This window comes from Bos mutus, chromosome 24 (assembly GCF_027580195.1).
Source record: "Bos mutus isolate GX-2022 chromosome 24, NWIPB_WYAK_1.1, whole genome shotgun sequence".
Classification (NCBI taxonomy): domain Eukaryota; kingdom Metazoa; phylum Chordata; class Mammalia; order Artiodactyla; family Bovidae; genus Bos; species Bos mutus.
Window position 1 is genome coordinate 1,060,319 of NC_091640.1, and position 22,622 is coordinate 1,082,940.

At 42.9% G+C, this 22,622-nt stretch overlaps 1 protein-coding gene across 1 annotated transcript in view; it reads right to left on the minus strand.

Moving 5' to 3' along the window:
* Positions 1-22,622, minus strand: part of ATP9B (ATPase phospholipid transporting 9B (putative)) — a 151,670-nt gene that overhangs the window by 75,321 nt on the left and 53,727 nt on the right. Inside the window, exons 8-10 of the mRNA XM_070361953.1 lie at positions 20,697-20,791; positions 10,415-10,495; positions 4,861-4,936 (exon numbers count right to left, since the gene is read on the minus strand). Of these exons, the coding sequence (XP_070218054.1) occupies positions 4,861-4,936; positions 10,415-10,495; positions 20,697-20,791 (252 nt within the window). The remainder of the gene's footprint in view (positions 1-4,860; positions 4,937-10,414; positions 10,496-20,696; positions 20,792-22,622) is intronic.

Sequence of the window (22,622 nt, forward strand, 5' to 3'; positions counted from 1 at the left end):
ACTCATCCCTCCACAGATCAGATCAGATCAGATCAGTCGTCAGTCGTGTCCGACTCTTTGCGACCCCATGATTGCAGCACGCCAGGCCTCCCTGTCCATCACCAACTCCCAGAGTTCACTCAGACTCACGTCCATCGAGTCAGTGATGCCATCCAGCCATCTCATCCTCTGTCGTCCCCTTCTCCTCCTGCCCCCAATCCCTCCCAGCATCAGAATCTTTTCCAATGAGTCAACTCTTTGCATGAGGTGGCCAAAGTACTGGAGTTTCAGCTTTAGCATCATTCCTTCCAAAGAAATCCCAGGTCTGATCTCCTTCAGAATGGACTGGTTGGATCTCCTTGCAGTCCAAGGGACTCTCAAGAGTCTTGTCCAATACCACAGTTCAAAAGCATCAATTCTTCGGCACTCAGCTTTCTTCACAGTCCAATTCTAACATCCATATATGACCACAGGAAAAACCATAGCCTTGATTAGACGGACCTTTGGTGACAAAGTAATGTCTCTGCTTTTGAATATGCTATCTAGGTTGGTCATATTTTTCCTTCCAAGGAGTAAGTTAATTTCATGGCTGCAGTCACCATCTGTAGTGATTTTGGAGCCCAGAAAAATAAAGTCTGACACTGTTTCCACTGTTTCCCCATCTATTTCCCATGAAGTGATGGCACCAGATGCCATGATCTTCGTTTTCTGAATGTTGAGCTTTAAGCCAACTTTTTCACTCTCCACTTTCACTTTCATCAAGAGGCTTTTTAGTTCCTCCTCACTTTCTGCCATAAGGGTGGTGTCATCTGCATATCTGAGGTTATCGATATTTCTCCTGGCAATCTTGATTCCATCCCTGCACAGAACCCCGGAAAAGCAGAAGATGCTAGGTACCTGCTCAGCGTGACATCCTCCGAGGTCACGTCTGCTTCTTCTTAGAAGCATGCCTTTGTTCCCTTTTTAATTGAAAGCCCCTGGTGAAGCCAGGAGGCTTGCATTTACTGTGGCCTTGAGCCCCGTGTGACTGTGGGCTCCCACTCTGCCAATGGCGGCACACAGGGTGACCGGTGAGACCTGCACGGAGTCAGGGCTCCACCAACGGGCACATCAGAGGAGGAGCAAGACCACAGGAGGTGAGGGGGAGCAACAACGCCCCTCAAGACCGAAGTCTGAATCACAAGCTGCAGGCTGGTACCTGTTCTCTGCCCCTAGTTACTACCTCTCGAACGCCATCCTGCTTTTCTGTCTGTGCTCTCTGGTCCAGTCCCTAGGGACACCGGAGGGGAAGGGGTTCCCCTGCTGTCTGACATCTGATACTAAACTTTCTCCAGAGCAAGAGTGTTGCAAACTACATGGTACAGGTTCTATTTTTAAATTTCTAAGTGGTCATGAGGACTAGTTTTGTAAAATACTATATCAATAAATTATTGAGAAACAAAAATCTTTGAGACAATATATGTCCCAATTTTCTTAACATTAAATTACTTCGTTAAATTCTTACATAAGTTTTCAAGTATTTACTCTCACTACTGTATTTATCACAATCAGCCTGGACCCCGTCTGGGCACACACGCCCAGCAGTCCTGCTCTGGGGCTCAGCCTGGACCCCGTCTGGCACACAAGTCCAGCGGTCCTGCTCTTGAGGACTCTTTCTTGTTTCCAGGCTCAGCCACTTATGATCGCATGCTGACATCCACCTGTCACTGAAACATGGTGGGTTCCTGGCTCTCTGAACCAACAAGGGGAAGAAACACAGCCCCCTGGGAGTCCATGTGTCCCTCTCTGGTGCCCTCAGTCCTTGTGTCTGTCTGTCAACTTTAGTCCTTGCTCCCAGACGTTCAGTTCCTACAAGGAAGGAAGACCTGAGTTTACTCCACCAGGAAGCAACTTGAATTCAATTGATACTTTTTTCTTTTTTAATTTTTATTGGGGTATAGATGATTTACAATGTTAGGGTTAGTTTCAAATGAACAGTAAAGTGAAGCTGTTATACATATATTGATAAATAAAATGATAAATAATAAGATAAAACTTATCTACTCTTTTTTAGATTCTTTTCCTGTACAAGCCATTACAGAGTATTGAGTAGCATTCCCTGTGCTATGCAGTAGGTCCTTACTAGTTATCCATTTTATGTATAGTAGTGACACATAACCTTTGAAGAATAAGATTTTTAAAAATTCTGGTCTTTCCTTCTCAATTTGTAATCAAGTGAAAGAAGACAAGAGTTCCTATAATACTTCTGGAAGTCCTAAGTATTTTAAGCATACTTCAGTATATAGGAGTTAAGTAATATAAAATAAAAATTATTCACATTAATAAGGCTTTTAAATAGTTAAGCATGTGTTAAAAGATTTCAAATTCATGAAAAAAGTTTGCATTTAAAAAATGCCTAAATAGAAATTAAAATTAAATGTGCTTTATTTAAACTTTTGGGATGGATGGTTTTAAACAACCTAAACAGTCTCTCAGAAGAAAAAACACTCCAGCAACTGTATTCTGTACCTTAATAAGAAAGGGCTACCTATGCAGTAATTGCAGTAGTATGCACACACACATACCTACGGTTCACAACTGGGAGCTACAGCCCCTGCCAAGGTCAGGCTGGGAGTGAGGTCAGGAGAGAAACTGTGTGCACAGGGAATTATCTGGGGCCCACAAGCCCGGTTCTTTGAGAAGGACACAAGTCACTAGGACTGCGGACCAGTCGGAACAGTCTAACGTGCAGGAACAAAGATGAAATGGACTTATAGACAAAGAGAATCTTCAAATATCTTTATGAGTAAACCCAATCTTGATCCTTTATAAGAATACATATCAACATAATGAAAAAAAAAATAGCACACAACAGCTAGATGCAGGAAACGTAAAGTCTGTGACCAGGTACCTAATTGTGGATGCTGTGGTGTTTCCCATAGGCTGTGACATGCTAAGTGCTGAAGGTGAAGGCCTGGACTCCAAGCCTGGCCCAGCTGCACACAGCCTGGGGACGTGACCCTGCTGATAGCAGTGGCATCTGAGCACAGCCCTGCACCTGGGACTCAGGAGGCATCTCTGAGGTCTCTCACCATGTGCAATCCTTACTTCCTCTCTCTTTTCACTAAAAATTCATCATGACAAAAAAAGCAATACCTGAAGAGTTGTCTGCTATCACACTTCCTCCCCTCTTCTCTAAAGGGACAGGTGTTCTCCTGCAGGAGCAGCCTATCACCTGTGTGCACACACATGTGTTCAGACACACACAGAATGCCCTGCTCCGCGTGCTGGGCACACGGGCCTGGACCACTGTCTTCAGCCTGCGGTGCCCTTGGCATGAGGCCTCCACCTGGTGGTCAGTGTTGAGCAGTCAGGCTCCAGCCTCTCACTGCATCCTCTCCTTTGGGCGCATCCATCTGTTTTTAAATCTAGTTCACGTGTTCCTTTCACAGAGAAGGCTTCCAGACCCTGAGAGGTGAGCTATTCACTTCTTTGTTTTCAGGGCACCCTGCACTCTTCTGAGACACTCAGCAAAGCTCAGGTGATTTGTCTCATTTTCTTTCTTTTCCTTTTGTTTTGGCTGCACCGTGCAGACTGCAAGATCTTAGTTCCCCAACCAGGGATTGAACCTGGGGCCCAGAAGTGAAAGCACTGAGTCCTAACCAGTGGCTACTGCTGCTGCTGCTAAGTCGCTTCAGTTGTGTCCGACTCTGTGCGACCCCATAGACGGCAGCCCACCAGGCTCCGCCGTCCCTGGGATTCTCCAGGCAAGAACACTGGAGTGGGTTGCCATTTCCTTCTCCAATGCATGAAAGTGAAAAGTGAAAGTGAAGTCGCTCAGTTGTGTCCAACCCTTAGGGACCCCATGGACTGCAGCCTACCAGGCTCCTCCATCCATGGGACTTTCCAGGCAAGAGTACTGGAGTGGGGTGCCATTTCCTTCTCCACCTAACCACTGGACTGCCAGGGAACTGCCTTTGTCTCATTTCCTTACTGTCTTTCTTGACATGAGCTCCTGAAGACAGGATCCGTAAGGACTCTGGCAGACACACTGGTCTGGAGCAGAGACCCCACACAAAGCCCCGGGGCAGGCGGCTGCACTAGTGACGGACACCAGGACAGACAGTCCTGCATTCTCCCTGCTAGCACCCTGACACTCCTGGCTGCCGCCTCCTGCTACCACCCACAGGGTCAACCACCTTCTGAAAGGGGGAAGCACTTAGAGTGTCACACCTCTCAGAGAAATCCACTTGATGAAATGCATATGTAAATGCCTTCCTGTCTGACAACTAGCAAAAATAATGGAGTGCGTTGCCATTTGCTCCTCCAGGGGATCTTCCCTGACCTAGGGACTGAACTCACATCTCTTATATCTCCTGCACTGGCAGGTGGATTTTCACTGCTAGCGCCACCGGGGAAGCCCTAAAAATATACCAACATACTCCGATTTCTCGTGAAAGAACCTGGACCCTGGCCCTTAAAGGGCTGACCCAATCCACCTTGTCAGGCCCCTGTCTCATATAACACGTCCCCCCACAGACAACCCACCACATCGACCCCTCGTGCTCTGTTAGATGAGCAGTGTAAGATCCCTCTAAACTCACCAGCTGCCCCCTAGCCCCAGACTGGTTCTGCTGCACCACCTTCTTGAAGGCACAGTGACAAGTCAGAACTGTCTCCCCACAAAGGAGCAGCCTCCGTGTGGCTCAGTTTCTCCTCAAAGTGTGAGGACCGCACAGGGGCCTCAGCCTGGGCTCATCTGAGAGGCAGACTGTCAGGCCGGGCCCACGAGGTCCCCCTGTGATGAAAGCACTCTGACACATGCTTGTCTGGAGTCACCTAAACACATAAAGCACCTCCTGCACGTGCGAACTCACACTAAAACCACAACTCCTTTCTCACCTGATGCAACCACAGTGCTTGCCCACAATGTATTTTCTATGCTGAGACTTTCATGAACAGGTGGATCACTGTCTTCCTATTCAGGGAGAGAAAAGAAAGAAAAATGCAAATTAGCAACTTTTTATTACTCATACTTCAGATATCCACAGTGTTAAAACAAGTCCACCAGCTACATTCAACTAACAAGCAGAGAAAAAGCAGTGAAAAAATAGGCAAAAAGACAGGAATTTACACACGCTTCTAAGATGACAATGGAGCAGGAAGCACCAGGAATGACTCCCCACCTGGACAACAACCTCAGGGACAGAATCCATCTGATGTAACTAATTTGGAATCTGGAGCTGGTGAAGGGTGGCAAGTTCCAGAGGCCACACATGTTTCTGGAGCCGCCTGTGGGAGCCAGAGTGGACAAAAGGACCCTGTGCTCCAGGATCAGGAACCTGTACTCTGATGCCACGTTGGGTGACAGAGATGCAGCCAATGAGGCAGGTGGCCGCTGCTGCTACCACTCCCCCACCCAGAGAAGTGATCTCCAGGGCATTTCAAGGACCAGTGATCTTTTAACCCCTACCATTTTTCTCTTTTTCCCCTTTTGGGAGCCAGATATTAAAGACCAGGACATTCAAAAACAACTGCATATACGGGAAAAAAAACATAAAACAATGGCACATGCCCAAGAAAAGGCTCAGAAAAGACACAAGAAGATATCAAGTTTACGCCTCAGGCTGAGCTGACAATCAAACAACAACAAACAAAAGCAAACACAGAACCCCAGCAAACCCTGATTTTAACTTCCAGGGTTACCACATTATTATATTCAAATGCTTGCTGAACAGCAAAAAGTGACAAGGCATAAAAGAAACAGAAAAGCATGCTCCATTCAAAGGAAAAATATAAATCAACAGGAACTATCCCTGAAAAAGACCTGATGGCAGATATACTAGACAAAGACTTTAAAAGAAAACTATTAAAGATGTTTAAAGACAAAGATGTGGAGAATGTCAAGAAAACGAAGTATGAACAAAGCAGAAATGTGAATGAAAAGACAGAAAATCCAAACAGAAACCAAAAGAAATTCAAGAGCTGAAAAGTATGGTGATCAAAATGAAAAATTCACTAAAGGGATTCAAGGCAGTTTGAGCAGACAGAAGGATCACAAGAGACAGTATGTATTAATTAAATGTTAAATAAGGCAGAAAGATATGACAATTAAAAACAATTATGTTCCCAATGGGGCTTTCCAGGTGGCGCAGTGGTAAAGAACCTGCCCGCCAATGCAGGAGACATAAGAGACATCGGATGTAACTAATTTGAATGCAGGTCCATTCCCTGGGTCGGGAAGATCCCCTGGAGAGGGCACGGCAACCCACTCCAGTATTCTTGCCTGGAGAATCCCATGGACATAGGAACCTGCCTGGTTACAGTCCATGGGGTAGCAGAGAGTCGGACATGAATGAAGTGACTTAGCACGCATGCATGTTCCTAATGAAAGACAGTTATGAAGCAATTGATAGAATTGAAGGAAGGACAACCCTGATATCAAAACCAGACAAAGAGAATACCTAGAAAAGTAAACTACACATCAATATCTTCTATGAACAATGATACAAAACTCCGACACAAAACATCAGAAAACCAAATTAAGCAGCATATTAAAGGATTATACTTCATGATCAAGTGAGATTTATTCCTGAAATACAAGGATGGTTCAACATGCAAATCAATCAAGAAAATATATCACAATAACAGAATGAAGGAAAAAATACCCAACATGATCACCTCAATTGATGCAGAAAATGCATTTGCCAAAATTCAACGCCCTTTCTTGACAGAAAACATTCAACAAACTAGAAATAGAAGTCCTTTGGACTGCAAGGAGATCCAACCAGTCCATTCTAAAGGAGATCAACCCTGGGATTTCTTTACAAGGAATGATGCTAAAGCTGAAACTCCAGTACTTTGGCCACCTCATGAGAAGAGTTGACTCATTGGAAAGATTCTGATGCTGGGAGGGATGGGGAGGAGGAAAAGGGGACAACAGAGGATGAGATGGCTGGATGGCATCACCGACTCGATGGACATGAGTTTGAGTGAACTCCGGGAGTTGGTGATGGACAGGGAGGCCTGGTGTTCTGTGATTCATGGGGTCGAAAAGAGTCGGACACGACTGAGCGACTGAACAAACTAACCTCCTTATATTAAAAGCCATTATGAAAACCCCACTATGTGTATCATATTAAACAGTGAAATACTAAAACCTTTCCTCTGAGATCAGAATGCCCGCTTTCACCACAACTAACTGATATAATACCCAAAGTTTCAGCCAGAGCAACTGTACAAGAAATAGAAGGTACAATTTAGAAAGGAAGATGTAAAAGTATCTGTTTGTTGATGTTATGATCGTATATGCAGAAAATCCTAGAGCTTACAAAAAAACTTCTAGTATCAACTCTTGAAAGAGAGGAGGTGGCCTTCACACAGTAACTATTTCGTACTTAAATTTTTGACTGAACTGAAATGATCAACTTCTGATTCATTCACAGAGATGGTCTTAGAATCTTAACACTGATAAACACTGATGGAGCGCCAGAAAAAGAGCGATACCCTCCTGCCTCCTCCTACACAGTCTACATGGTGCACCCTTCACCTGTAGGCTAGTGCAGGTGCTTTACCACGGCCCAGCAAAGTACGTGCGGACTAGGACATACCCTGCCGATTGCTGATTCACACAGTTACCATTTAAGGCATAAGACAAATATATAAAATTACTCTCCAGTGTGAATTCTGTATTATTTTTACTGCATCTAGCAATTTCCATATTTAGTTTCCCTTCAGACTGTGAGCAACGTAACTATGGCACTGATTTTGATGTTGTGAACTCCCAGCATGGAACAGGCAGTCACATCTGTCCAGTAAGAGAATAATCTAAGACGAGATAAACATGAACCTCCTCCTCTGGTTTCTAATCCTTGTGATGGAACTAATAATGTGGCAGCAGCATGCTGTTACTCTAAGCCACCCATTTCTTTTAGTAACTTCTTAAGACCACCTGCCCACAGCTGGCCATCAACTGACCACAAAAGTACAAAAGGGGTACAACTGTATTAGCTTCAAACTCTCCCTATGGTTCCCCTGATACGGAAAGTTAAAAACCATTACTGCACGCGTATCTTTGAGTATAGTATTCCCACTGTGTGAAACCCCAGGACAGACAGGGGCATAAGAAAATGTAACACTGTTATAAAGCTTTCTGAACTGCAATTCTATACAATTTAGCTTTAAAATTTAAGTTGGTTCTCCCATTACTTTTCTAGAACTCTTTAATCACGTGAGTGCTTTTGTCAGTTTCTAACACCATTATGTGCTGAAGAATACACAGTGCCTACGAAGTTTGCTTTCAATTCTGTAACAACAATGATGGACTTTAAACATTAAACATTTTTCTAATATCGAGAAAATTACTGTAAACGATAGTTCTTTACCAATCTCATATAGTACAGAAGACAGACTGGGATGATGGGAAAGAAATTATCTCTAAATAACTTTCTCTCTGGGTTTCCTTCCTCTTAATGTTATATAGTTTGAAAAGATAAAATTTGCCTTGAGGGGGAGAGTGCAAAATGTTACAATTTCAAGCTGTTTTCTCAATAGTGCACCCTATTTAACAAACAATAGGGATATGCTTTTTAAAAGGAGAGTATTTTGATTGAAAAAGACATGAACAATGGTAAGTGTGCTATGGTTTACAAAGGAAATTACAGTAGAAAATGCAGCATAAAAAGATTAAGTGGGAATGTGATGTTAAAGGACCACAGATGCTGTTAATATTTCAAAACTGGCTACAGTTTTAAACTCCAAAGTACAGAGAGAATAGCTATATGTCTTTAACAATAAGCAAAATTAGTGATATCAATAATAATAACATGAATCACTTATATAACACAAAATGCCATATAGCACATAATTTATGTAACCCTGACATTGTTTCAAGGGAATGGATAGTAATCACAGCATGCATGTGTGCCTTAAACTCTGCATGGGCAGTGACATATACAATGTCTATTGCCACAGGACACCTTAATCAATCTCTGATTCTTATTATATTACACAGGCTGAGTCAAAAGAAACATATTTTCTCCTTTGTATTGACCCATTACACTATAAAAAAGGAATATAAGCAGATACCACTTTTTAAAATGTTCAGTTGTTATTTTGGTAAACTAAGCTCCAGTTACAAAACAAGTTACACTTAACATGGTTTTTTTCTTTCCTTTTTGAAAAATGCACACAAAAGCAAAGATTTTTCCATCTGAAATGATCTAAAACTCATGTTTGAAATAATTATGAGTGAATAATGAGTGAAATAATAATAATGAGTAAAAAAACTTTGCTAGGAACATCAAATGAAGGCAATGAACTGTATTGATAAGAGCCTGCAGTAATTCACACAAGTTAACAAAAAGATGCAATCAGGGTCTGGGCTCTGACACTATCGGTGCATCTGGACCTCTTCCCCACTCACAGGAAAATTCAGTCTTCAGAACTCTCCCACATTTATGCTGCGTATATTAGCAACAGGTGATGCTGTCTGCTCTTAACATTGGCCTGGGCACTCTGGAGAGGCTGTGAGGCCATGAATAAACTGCAGCTACTTTTAGGGCAGCACTTGCGGAAATGAAGTCATAGAGTCATGCCCATCTCCTCCTCCTCAGGTCTACACTCCCACTCTGCTCATTACCCGACACACAATATGCCGTTAGTAAGAAAGAAAGTGAAAGTGAAGTCGCTCAGTTGTGTCTGACTCTTTGCGACCCCATGGACACCAGTCTCCTCCGTCCATGGGGTTTTCTAGGCAAGATTACTGGAGTGAGTTGCCATTTCATGCTTCCTCAAATGATGACAACTGTTCACCAACCCTTGTATGTGACCAAGAGTGAGACAAAGATGGTTGTACTACCAGAAATCTTTAAAAATAACTGCAGGAAGTAAAAATAAACTACAATTGTAAATATTAAAATCCCTTAAGTATTATAAATCATTTGTAGCATCAGTATAAGGTGCTAAATCCAAAAGTTACCAAATCCTAACAATAATTGAGGGAAGAAGGGACTTTAAGCTACACCAAAACACCAGTGAAAAGAATGCAGAATGAAATACATGTATGTACATAAGAAAATGGATGTGGACTTACACACACACACATCCATCCAACCAGTCAGTAAAAATTAAGAAATGATGTGGATATCATCCTGTCCAAAATAAAAACTGGAATAGCTGAATTACTTCATTTTACTGACTCATAATATTTTAAGGGAGAAGGATCTTATTAAGAGTAAATATGCTAAAAACAGAAAAACTGTACTTAATGTATCTCAAAGAAATATCTGACATAGGAAAATTTAAGAACCTGAAACATTCTCCAGGTCTTCACTTTTTAGTTCAGAGCTTGTTTAAATTGATTCTTGATTTAATTACACTTTCAAAATAAAGGTTTGCTATAATGTTTTTAACGTACACAATGAATATACTTGCATTTAACAAAGATTTAACTTACCCTCGTAAATGTGCCTTCAAAACTATGAATATCCAGTTGTGGCTTCTGAGCATAAACATAAGCATTGATAGAAAAAAGGTCCTGGAATACAGAATATCTGAATTAATTACATGATAATTAAACAGAATTACTTGGAAAGTTCTCAATTACCAACTAATATTTTTAATATATCATTTACCAAAAGAGGTGATTTTCTTATATGTTGTGTGCCAGTACTATGAATTGTGATGCAAGAGAACCCAAAGAAACCACTTTGAAGCTCAAGAGCTGTGTGGGGATCTCTTGCCTTTAAAGGACGACTGCTATACCTCACGGCAGGCTGTGTCAGAAGCAGTCGGGAGTACCTGGCGCTAACCCCACGGACCATGAGCTTGACTGTGAGCCTGACCCACTTCCCAAGACTCCTCCTGTACACACACCTCCTGCAGCAGTCTAATCACTGAAGCCACTGTCCCCAAAGGGGATGACCTGTCCTGGACCGTGCCTGAGATAAATGGGCAGGATGGAAGGGCTGGAGCTATGGAATGCTATCTGAAAAGTCTGAAGATTCAGAGTGCCTCCTGACCAGTTCCTGAACACGACTTGTCTTCCTGCGAAGCCACCCTGTGCCTGTTCTCTGTGCTCACTACTCTGGGCCCTTTCATGGTAGCGACCAAGGTAATGAGGCGCACATGCTGAGCCCTGGGGGTCCTCTGAGAAAAGCATCAAAACTGGGGGGATCCAGAGGATCCCTCAACACAGTCTGCCATTTTTGTAAGTTTTGCTTTTATTTTCTATTTTGTTTTGCCTCATGGCTGCTAACACTCAGAAAACCGCAGATTTCCAGGCGTGAAGAACAAAGGTCAGATCATAGATGCTGAAGCTCCACAGAGGAGGTGAAGCCCCAGAGGGCAGGTCCAGGAGGCTGGGCGCCGCGAGCCTCACGCTCTCGGCCTGAGTCCCGAGCCCCTCGTGCAGGCAGGTTCCAGCTCAGCCAGAAGAAAGGAGCAAAAGACCCCCATGGCTCTCCACTGCAGGGAAGACGAGGTGGGGGTTCGATTTCAGTCTAGTCAACACCAGTTCAAACCAAACCAAACAAGAAACTCAATACTCTTCAGAACATTATAGAATCCAGAGTCTCTACAAGGTATCAGTATGTTGAAGATACAATCCTAATGTCCAGACACAGGAAGAAATGAGAATACAAGATCCATATTCAAGGAGAATCTAATCAATGAAGACTAATTCTGACATGACCAGACATCAGAATGAGACCAGATGAGAATTTCATAGCAGTTAACTGCTGCTGCTGCTGCTAAGTCGCTTCAGTCGTATCCGACTCTGTGCGACCCCATAGATGGCAGCCCACCAGGCTCTCTGTCCCTGGGATTCTCCAGGCAAGAACACTGGAGTGGGTTGCCATTTCCTTCTCCAATGCATGAAAGTGAAAAGTGAAAGTGAAGTCGCTCAGTCGTGTCTGACTCCTAGCGACCCCAAGGACTGCAGCCTACCAGGCCCCTCCGTCCATGGGATTTTCCAGGCAAGAGTACTGGAGTGGGTTGCCATTGCCTTCTCCGATAGCAGTTATTAGGACATTTCAAATCTTTAAAGGAAAACATTCTCTTAAAGAATAAACAAATAGGAAACCACAGGAGAAAAAGAAAACATATTTACAAAAAAGGACCAACTGGAAATTCTAGAATTGAAAAAAAACACAGTTGAAATAAATTCACTCATTAGATAGGCTTAACGGAGAACAGAGTCGGTGAACCTGAAGACAGGTCAAGAGATGGCGACTCTGAAGAACGCACAGGGGTGAGACTGCGACAGCGAGTGTGGCTGCAGCGTCCCTGAGCACAGCAGGTGAGGGCCTGGAAGAGTGCACAGCAGAAAGAGCAGGAAAAACTTTCTGAGAAACAAGAGGCCAAAACCATGCCAGACTGGCTGACAGCCACATGTGTGCAGACTGAGGAGGCTCAGCAAACCCCCCACCAGGGGAGTAAAACCTGGCACAAAGTCACAGCTAAAGAAGAAAGCAAATATAAAGAAAAATCTCAAAAGTACCTAGAGAAAAATGACACAGTCTATACAGGGAAAAAACCTATCAAAATAATGACTGATTTTTCATCACAAATAATGAAAGCAGAACATAATGGAACAAAATACTTAGAGTACTGTGGCGGGCGGGGGAACTGGTCAACTCTGAATTCAATATTCAGCAAAAATCTCCTTCACGAAACAGGTGAAACTACAATATTTTGAGATAAAAGAAAATATGAATTCACTGCTAGCAGACATAAACTACAAGAAATGCTAACAGAAGTTCTCTAGGTTGACAGGAAACAATATTCAGTAGAAACTCAGGTCTTTAGGAATGAATGGTGAGGAACAAAAATGATTAATACAGAAGAAAAATAAAAATCTTGGCTTTTAACTTTATTTCTTTAAAATACAGATAAAATATCAGAACAGTTTATGGTATATGTAGACACACTACATATAGAACATCTACAAATACATACAAAAGTATGTGCACACAAAAACCGTGCAGTGTGCTTTAGCATCAAAAATGAGTGTGATAAATGGATCTGTATAATTACAAGGTTCTTAATTTAATGTGGAAATGATACAACTTTAACTTTTCACAATCATTTTTAGTTAAATGCATACTTCAGTCTTTTTGTTGTTGCTGTTCAGTCGCTAAGTCATGTCTGATTCTTGTGACCCCATGAACTACAGCACACCAGGCTTCCCTGTTGTTCACCATCTCCTGGAGTCTGCTCAAATTCAAGTCCACTGAGTTGGTGATGCCATCCAACCATCTCATCCTCTGTTGTTCCCTTCTCCTCCTGCCCTCAATCTTTCCCAGCAAGTCTGAGGAAGTTTGAGGATCACTCATCATTCAAGGGGCTTCCCAGGTGGCTCAGTGATAAAGAATCTGGCTGTCAATGCAGGAGACACAGGAGATGTGGGTTCGATCCTTGGGATGGAAAGGTCTCCTGGAGTAGGAAATGGCAACCCATTCCATTATTCTTGCCTGGAAAATTTCATGGACAGAAGAGTCTAGAGGGTTTCAGTCTGTGGGGTTGCAAAGAGTTGGACACGACTGAGTAACTGAGCACGTCCATCATTTAAAAATTTAAGCACTATGCTGTCACGGTAATTTTTAAAAAGTGACATTTTCATATAAGAGAATATCTTTAGATACATGGAAATAAAGAACTGCCTAGCAACAGCCCCCATATTTCTGAATGCACAAGAACACTGAGAGGAGTGCATTTCATCTAGTATATTAGACATCAAATGACTGAATAATGGCACAATAATGAGAATGTCATTCGAAGCTTTTCATGATAATTTAAAAATCATTCTGAAGTTTTCAATAATGTAGGAAAGCCTCTGCTATTAGGTCAAGGGCAACATTTGTTCGCATTACTTAAAGGTCATTAAAATACATCCTTAATCATAACATGTGGTTCATTACAAATAAAATTGCCTTTCGTTCAATAAAACTAATTAAATGTAAATGGTATTGTTTACTGCTATATGGATCTTTTGAAATAAATCAGCGAGTCATGATTTATTGAAAATTGCTGTGACCTCATTGTTGTTAATAAATTTGCCTGATCACAGAAGCCGGGAACGCGCTTCCCACATGTTTCCGAGCCCTGCCTGCACGGCGGTGAGAAGCCAGACCTGCCATCACAGGGTGGGATCAGCCGACAACACCGCTCTGACTCAGCTTCAATTCTTTGATCACATTAGGTGCTCTGGACACAATGGAACTAGGAAGCCTGTTCCTCAGTTTTTCAGGAAGGGCTCTAACACAGGTTCACCCATTCCTGGTGGCACCACGGACACAACGCTCCACTGTCGATGCGACAAACAGCAAATGACACTGCACACTCCCTGGGTCTTTTACATCAGACACAGAAAGTCAAATGAGTGACAGTTATGGGCAGTGTAAGCTATCAGATGAAAAACCAAACTGCTTTGCCTATGTCCAAAATGAAATTAGAGCTTTCCTTCCTATGAAAAAAAGTCTATATCTAATATGCCAAATTATATGAAGTTACAAATGTAAATTGATGGTTGAATCACGAATTCAGCTAAATTTATCAAAACTTAAAACATTTCATTTTCCAGTTACCTCACCCAAACGCTTAACATACTATCAAAGTGTATCAACCATAAAATTTTAAAAGTAGCACTGTATGAACTGTCTACTCTAGCTTTCTAAGTATTTTGTAATTCATACATCTGTCACTAATAAAAATGAAGAAAATATCCTTATAATACTGAATGTGATAGAAAGTACTTCCTGTGATCACAGCCAAGGGAATATTCAAAAATACAGGCAACACGGTGGGATTCTAAACATTTTCTTAGGACATAACTTACAAGCAATAAATTATACATGCTTACAGTGTACAATGTTCTGCATCTTAATACAAATACACACCTGTGACACCAACAGGATCAACGTATGGACATTTCTACCAGCACTCTGCAGGCCCCTCTGCACACAGCCTCTGTCACGGCTGACCCATGCTCCTGGAATCTATGTAACACATAGAGCCTTGCTTGTTTGGCTTTTCTTTCAGAAAAATTCTGATACAGTGCCTTAACACTGTACTTCTTTTTTAACACTCTAGCAAATTAACTCTACTACCAATGTTCTGCTGCAACTGCTTCCAGGTGTCAAGCACTCAAGCACCTCCCAGCTCCTGGAAAGGCAATGCAGAGGCAAACACTCTGGGGTGGGCCCCCCACCCCAAGCGTAACAGCAAACAGACATCCTCCAGTCACTGGGGCATGTGGCATCTCCCCTCTGCAACTCTGGGGAAGTCTACTTGAGAATGTGTGCTGGGAACGGAAGGCAGGACACAGAGGAGGGAAAGGGTGCCTGAGAAGCAGCAGCGGGAAGCCTCCAGGGCTCAGCGGACAGGCTGAGGCCAACGGGCTACCCTGTTAACAAGCAGTGAGAACTGAAAGCTGGGCGTCTTCAGTGACAACGCAACAGCACAGCCTTCTCTCAGGCAACACCTAAGAAAAGGAAGAGCAAAGCCAACAGAAACGCTGGGGGTCTAAGTGAGGCTGCAGAGAGTGGAGAGGAGGATTGCGCAGAGAAGGCTCCGGCCCAGCTGCAGGCTGCCGTGAAAAGAACCTACTCGACCTCACTCAGAAAACCATCTTTCAGCCACACAGATTCAGCAACAGGACTGACCCTCCTTCCCTATGGTCTATGTGCAGGGAATATTTAATAATTACAAGACAATAAATGCTAATGACCAGCCTCTCACTTGAGATACCGCTGACAAACACTGACAGTGGTTAAAATGATGAACAAACACGGGTGGAAGAGCAGCCTTCTGGGCACAGCACAAAATCCACATTCAAAAAAAGAAAATGTATAAATATTTACCGACACAGAATTTAAAACATTTACACATTAATATGGCAAAAGATTGGAGAAGGCAATGGCAACCCACTCCAGTACTCTTGCCTGGAAAATCCCATGGATGGAGGAGCCTGGTGGGCTGCAGTCCATGGGGTCGCGACTGAGCGACTTCCCTTTCATTTTTCCCTTTCACGCATTGGAGAAGGAAATGGCAACCCACTCCAGTGTTCTTGCCTGGAGAATCCCAGGGACGGGGGAGCCTGGTGGGCTGCCGTCTATGGGGTCACACAGAGTCGGACACGACTGAAGCGACTTAGCAGCAGCAGCAGCAGCATGGCAAAAGATATAAAGTGTAAAGTCAGGAAACAGTCTGGGAGAACAGATGTGCAAAGGTCTGGAGAAGTCTGCACACTCAGACACCGAAGTTGAGGCTTTAAAACAGAACCTCCCAGGGCAAGCTTAAAATTGTGCTAAAATAGTGAGCAAGTCAGCAAACAGTACGGCTGCAATTGGCCAGCAGTTGTTTTTGATTTCCTACTCAGAGTTCAAATGCTAGATGGACTAGGGGGTTCATGTGTAAAGCATAATTATTTTTAAAGTAACCATTTATAACCATGGAGTGGGACAGTCCAAGCATAAAGACAAGGCAGTGACTTTTTTTTAAAGTAACCATTTATAACCAAGATTGCCGGGAGAAATATCAATAACCTCAGATATGCAGATGACACCACCCTTATGGCAGAAAGTGAAGAGGAACTCAAAAGCCTCTTGATGAAAGTGAAAGTGGAGAGTGAAAAAGTTGGCTTAAAGCTCAACATTCAGAAAATGAAGATCATGGCATCCGGTCCCATCACTTCATGGGAAATAGATGGGGAAAGAGTGGAAACAGTGTCAGACTTTATTTTTCTGGGCTCCAAAATCACTACAGATGGTGACTGCAGCCATGAAATTAAAAGATGCTTACTCCTTGGAAGGAAAGTTATGACCAACCTAGATAGCATATTCAAAAGCAGAGACATTACTTTGCCAACAAAGGTCCGTCTAGTCAAGACTATGGTTTTTCCTGTGGTCATGTATGGATGTTAGAGTTGGACTGTGAAGAAGGCTGAGTGCAGAAGAATTGATGCTTTTGAACTGTGGTGTTGGATAAGACTCTTGAGAGTCCCTTGGACTGCAAGGAGATCCAACCAGTCCATTCTGAAGGAGATCAGCCCTGGGATTTCTTTGGAAGGAATGATGCTAAAGCTGAAACTCCAGTACTTTGGCCACCTCACGCAAAGAGTTGACTCATTGGAAAAGACTCTGATGCTGGGAGGGATTGGGGGCAGGAGGAGAAGGGGACGACAGAGGATGAGATGGCTGGATGGCATCACTGACTCGATGGACGTGAGTCTGAGTGAACTCTGGGAGTTGGTGATGGACAGGGAGGCCTGGCGTGCTGCGATTCATGGGGTCTCAAAGAGTCGGACACGACTGAGTGACTGATCTGATCTGATCTTTATAACCATGGAGTGGAAACAGTCTAAGCAGGAAATAAAGGCAGTGATTATTTATTTTTAAAAATATTTTTATTGAAATATATGACATCTAACATTGTGTAAATTTAAGATATACAAGTCAGTTTGAAAGTCACTATAATGATAATTAGCACTTCTATCACATTATATAAATAATCATTTTAGAGACTACTTTAAAACTGCTGTTAGGTCACCTTATTTAAGGACAGGAAGCTTTTATATGGACAAAAGAAACTATAAACAAAAATATTTAAAACAGATTAAAACAGTGAAGAATGATAAATGATTAGCCAACTAGATATAAAAACCTCTTTAAAAACATACAACAGGAAAATGGGTAGACAACATGAACAGACACTTACAAAAAAATAAAATAAGTCTACTTTCTTAGGTAAGAAATCTTCAACCTCACAGAAAGATTAAAAGCATATTTAAATGGGATGCCACTCTCGCAGTCATCAGACTGAAGAGGCTGACGGGTCCACTGACTAACGTACAGGAGATGAGCAGGGCTGTCACTGTCGTCTTCTAGAGCATTCTGGCCAAAGGATCAAACCGCTGCGCTATGCCTACTTCTGCACTCTATTATTATCTATAAAATATCAAAACATTAACTTTCACATTCACCAATGCCAGGCTAGTCCCAGAGGTTATAATTTGCCAAATACCATGTAGCTAAAAAACTCCTTCAGAGACACGTATTTTCTAACATAAAAGGATAACCCCCAAACATACTGCTGAACGCCTATCCTAACAGGAAAAATGTGCACAGCTTCACTCACGTGTTTGTGAAGGAAGCTGTGTGGTTGAGAACAAGGGTATGAAGTGCCTTCCAGGACAGAGGAGACATGGCCGGGGTGTGCCCCGTCCTCCTGGCAGGTATGTTCCTGAAGTAAGCAAACCCTCCAATAGCAAAGGCCCATTGCTCTGGACTTGTTAAAACTTTATGCTTGATGGACCACCTTTTAATTTTAAATTTAAATATCATGGAGCTCAGTTAGCCCACAAGACACATATTTCTCACTAAGAATTAATCAAACTTCTACAAGCTGTGTCATTGCAACTGGTGTGAGATTTGCCCTCCCAGTGCAAGATGAACAAATCATGTGAGTCAGCTGTTTCAGACACAGGACACAGGGTACCTGGTAGAGTCGCAGGACTGGGACCCTCGGGAGACGAGAACGCAGCTGCGAGCCCCAGGGAGGCCAGCCTCCTGCCCAGGGCAGGTGCCGCGCCCGGGGCCAGGCTGCAGAGCAGCAGGTAGAGCCCAGGGACCTGCGGGAGCTGGCAGGCGCCAGCACAGAGGGAGGGGGAGGGAAGGACAGGCCACAGCAGGTTTGATGAGTCTGCTCCCGCCTTGGACTGAGGAGGACAAGGGAAGTGATGGCTGGCGCAGTGTGACCAGAAGCATCCTGCCCAGACCCAGGGATGACACAGAGTTGGGGAGAGACACAGTCTGAGCGGCTGGAGTTAGAGGTACCTCAGAAGAGCCTGAGATGCCCACGGTTACCCCAGGAGGAGCAGGCCCTGGGGTGGCGTTACATTAGCATCACGATAAAGGGGACTCCAGGCCTCCCCAACAAAGCTTCAGAACAAGTCTTGGAAAGGTCAAGTTTATCCACAAGTTATGGAACTAAGACAATGAAGATCAGTAGGTTGCGAAGTAAGAGAAAAACATAGTTATTTACATTATTCAGCACCCAATTAAAAGTTATCAGCTATGCAAGGAAGCAGGAAAGTGTGACCTGTAACAAGGAGAAAAATTCTTTAAAAAGAAACATACTCAGAAATAACAGAGACAATGGAATTAACAAACAAAAAATATGTATCACAAACTGCTGAAAGAGTTAAATGAAACTATGAACACATTAGGAGAGAAGAGGACTTAAATAATAACAAAAAGTGGTGACCACATGGAACCTGGTTCCACAGATTAAAAATACAGTATTTGGAATAAAATAATTTGTTGCTGCTGCTGCTACTGCTGCTGCTGCTAAGTCGCTTCAATCATGTCCGACTCTGTGCGAACTCATAGACGGCAGCCCACCAGGCTCCTCCCATCCCTGGGATTCTCCAGGCAAGAACACTGGAGTGGGGTGCCGTTTCCTTCTCCAAGGTCTTTAACAGAAAACTAGACATTGGTGAATTTAAAAACCGACCAACATGGGACTTCCCTGGGAAGTGAGAAGCTCGACATGGGCAGGAACGTCAAGTCTAACACTTGTCACCCGTGTCCCAGGGAGAGGAGTCTGGGCAGAAAGGAGGACGGAAAGAGAAGAAAACCATGAGCCCACAGACCCAAGAAACCCAACAAACTCTAAAGAAGGAAGGAATTTCAACGCAGGCACTACCGAAACTATAGCTGACGGAAAGCACCTGAAGAATCAAAATACTGCCAAGGCTGACATATGTCACACAGATTTAGTTTCCCCAAAGTGCAATACATACAAGAATGAGGAAGTCCCCGGTGATTCACAGAATTAACTGTGAACCATGAGCCGTCCCTACTTCCATCAAAGCCAGCCCATCTCAGGACAGTGAGCAAATCCAGAGGATTCAACCCCCTTCCCTGCAACAACTGCTTGGCTTCAAGGTCATTCTTAAGACAATCTCAGTCTTTCTTTACTCTCCAATGAATATCAACAAATCATGTTAAGATAAAGCTGCTCTCATTCAAATAAACAGCACATACAACACCCAACAACACCAAAAGGCCACAATTGTGATTTTGCTTAAAGAAAAAGAAAAAAAGATGTGTAGCAGTTTCGGAGATTCTGAGCACATGTGAGATGGACTTTCAGAGACCACGGAACACGCTGAAATCCACAAGCATGGTGTCCTCTATCCTGTCCATCTCCAGGCAGCAGAGGCCCAGCTGGAAGTCTGCAGGTGTCTTTCTCCTCCTCAGGAGCTGACAGACACAGGGACGCTGTACCTCCTCCTCCCCAGGGAGGACTCTCCACTCTCAGAGGGAAAAGCTGAAGTGGATGGGCTGAGTTCAGGGCTGGGGATGCCCCCCCTGAATTATCCCAAAGCAGCACCTTAACAGCCTTCTGGGAGTCAGTTAGTTACCAAAAACGGACTCATTTAACCCCCACCAGGAGTCTCGATTTCAAAGATTACTCAAATGAGAGGATTAAAAATAGAAATAACAAGGAAAGGGAAAGAAAAGAAGGAAAACCTGAGCCAAGCTCAGAACATTCAAAACCACACCTCAAACAGGGTATGTGCTAAGATATCACAGAAATTATGTGGGCATAATTTTCGATGAATTTAGTAGTGAAATTATTCTTTACATTATCAATGCATTAATCAAGTTAGCTGGTACGTAAGTGCACAGAAATGACCATACAGTAACTGATGGAGTAACAACAACAACGCTCACCCCCAGAGCAGGCAGCCTCTGTGTGCAGCTCACCGCCACTTTCAGCTTCCAGTCAGTTTCACCATCGAGTTGATCAGTTCGAATAAAACACGAACCTTGGAATAAGAGAAGAAAAACTCCTGAGTTATGGGTACCTTAAAGCCACAATTCATCGTACAGTGGTGATATACAAATGATGTATCTAGAGATTCCCATGAACAAAAATCCTTAGAAGTCTACTTATTTGACTCACAAAATGAGTTTGCTGAAAAGACAGAGCACGTTAACTGTTTAAGTGATTACCTCCTGTTTGGTGTTCTTGACTATTAAGGTTTACTATTAATTAGTACTTTATTTTAGAAAGTTATAGAGGTGGCAAATAAGCACATGAAAAGATGCTCCACATCACAAAAGGGAAACGAAAGGGAATACAACAAGGAGACGCCACTCAACACCTATGAGAATGGCCAGACTCTAGAACACCGACAGCGCCAAATGCTGGGGACTCAGAGCAATGTGAACTCTCTTTCATTGCTGCTGGGAATGCAAATGGTGCAGCCACTTCGGAAGACGGTTTGGTGTTTTTTACAAAGCTAAACATAATTTTACCATACAATCCAGCAACTGCACTCCCTGACATTTATCCAAAAGAGCTGAGGAACTTATGTTCCATGATATCCTGCATGTAGATTTTATACCAGCTTTATTCACAACTGCCAAAACTTGGAAACAACCAAGACGTCCTTGGGTGAGTGAATGGATCACTGTGGTAAATGTGGATAATGGAGAATAATTCAGCAATACAATGAAATGAGCTATCAAGTCATGAAAAGATATGGAGGAAATTTAAATGTTTATTTCTCAGTGAAAGAAACCAATCTCAAAAGGCTGCATACTATGTGATTCCAATTACATGACATTCTGGAAAAGAAAAAACTACGGAAACACTGAAAAGATCAGTGGTTGCCCAGGATGGAGTGGGGGTAGAGGCAAACAGGCAGAGCAAAGAAGATTTTAGGTTGGAGAAAATACTCTTTATGATACTATATACAACGATGGATGGGCGTCATTACACATTTGCCAAAACCCACAGAACGTACTACACCAAGAGAGAATCTCAATGCGAATGACGGAAGCTTGGTGACAGTGATGTGCCAGTGTGAGTCTGTCAATTGTAACAAACGGCCCGTCTGGTGGGGACGCTGATAATGAGGGAAGCTACCCATGTGTGAGGGCAGGGAATATACTGGAAACCGCTGCACCTCCTTCTCACTGTTCTGTGAACCTAAGAACAAAGTACAACATTTTTAAAAACCTTTAAGAAACATATTCAGATTATTATAGAAAATGTAAACCAAAAATGTTACACATACATTTGTTCTCTGCAGGATAGGAAAACTGCAAATAACTGAAACTGCACTATAGTAACCTCCATCTAAATTTATATTGTAACACCTGCAAAAATGGAGATTACTTTTCATTGTACTTTTTTCATATTTATATTTCTGAGCTCCCCTTCCCCTGTCTAGCAGTGTTTGCTCCTATCCATCAATTTTATGTAGAATTACACTATTGACCAGCACAGTTCAGCACACTGCAGCTCTGTTGAACGGCTCACTGCATACATGCTCCTTTAACAGAGCTCAAGCTATGACAACTATTGGCTGACTACACGTCCTCTCCACTTCAGTAGCTAATTTCATCAATAAGTTATCTCATGGCCTTTTCCCTTTTATCCAGAGGAAGAGACTGCCGTATGCCAGGTCAGCTTTCAATAGTGATCACTACAGCAAAACAGAAGCATTAAATTAAAGGTTTGCATGCTATCTAGAAATAAATACCTCCTAACATCTTTTAAAAAATAAATGAAGACCTAATGAAGATTTTATAGGAAATGTCTAGAAATGTTCACTAAGAACTTAGGAAAGAAAGGCAGCACTGTCAACT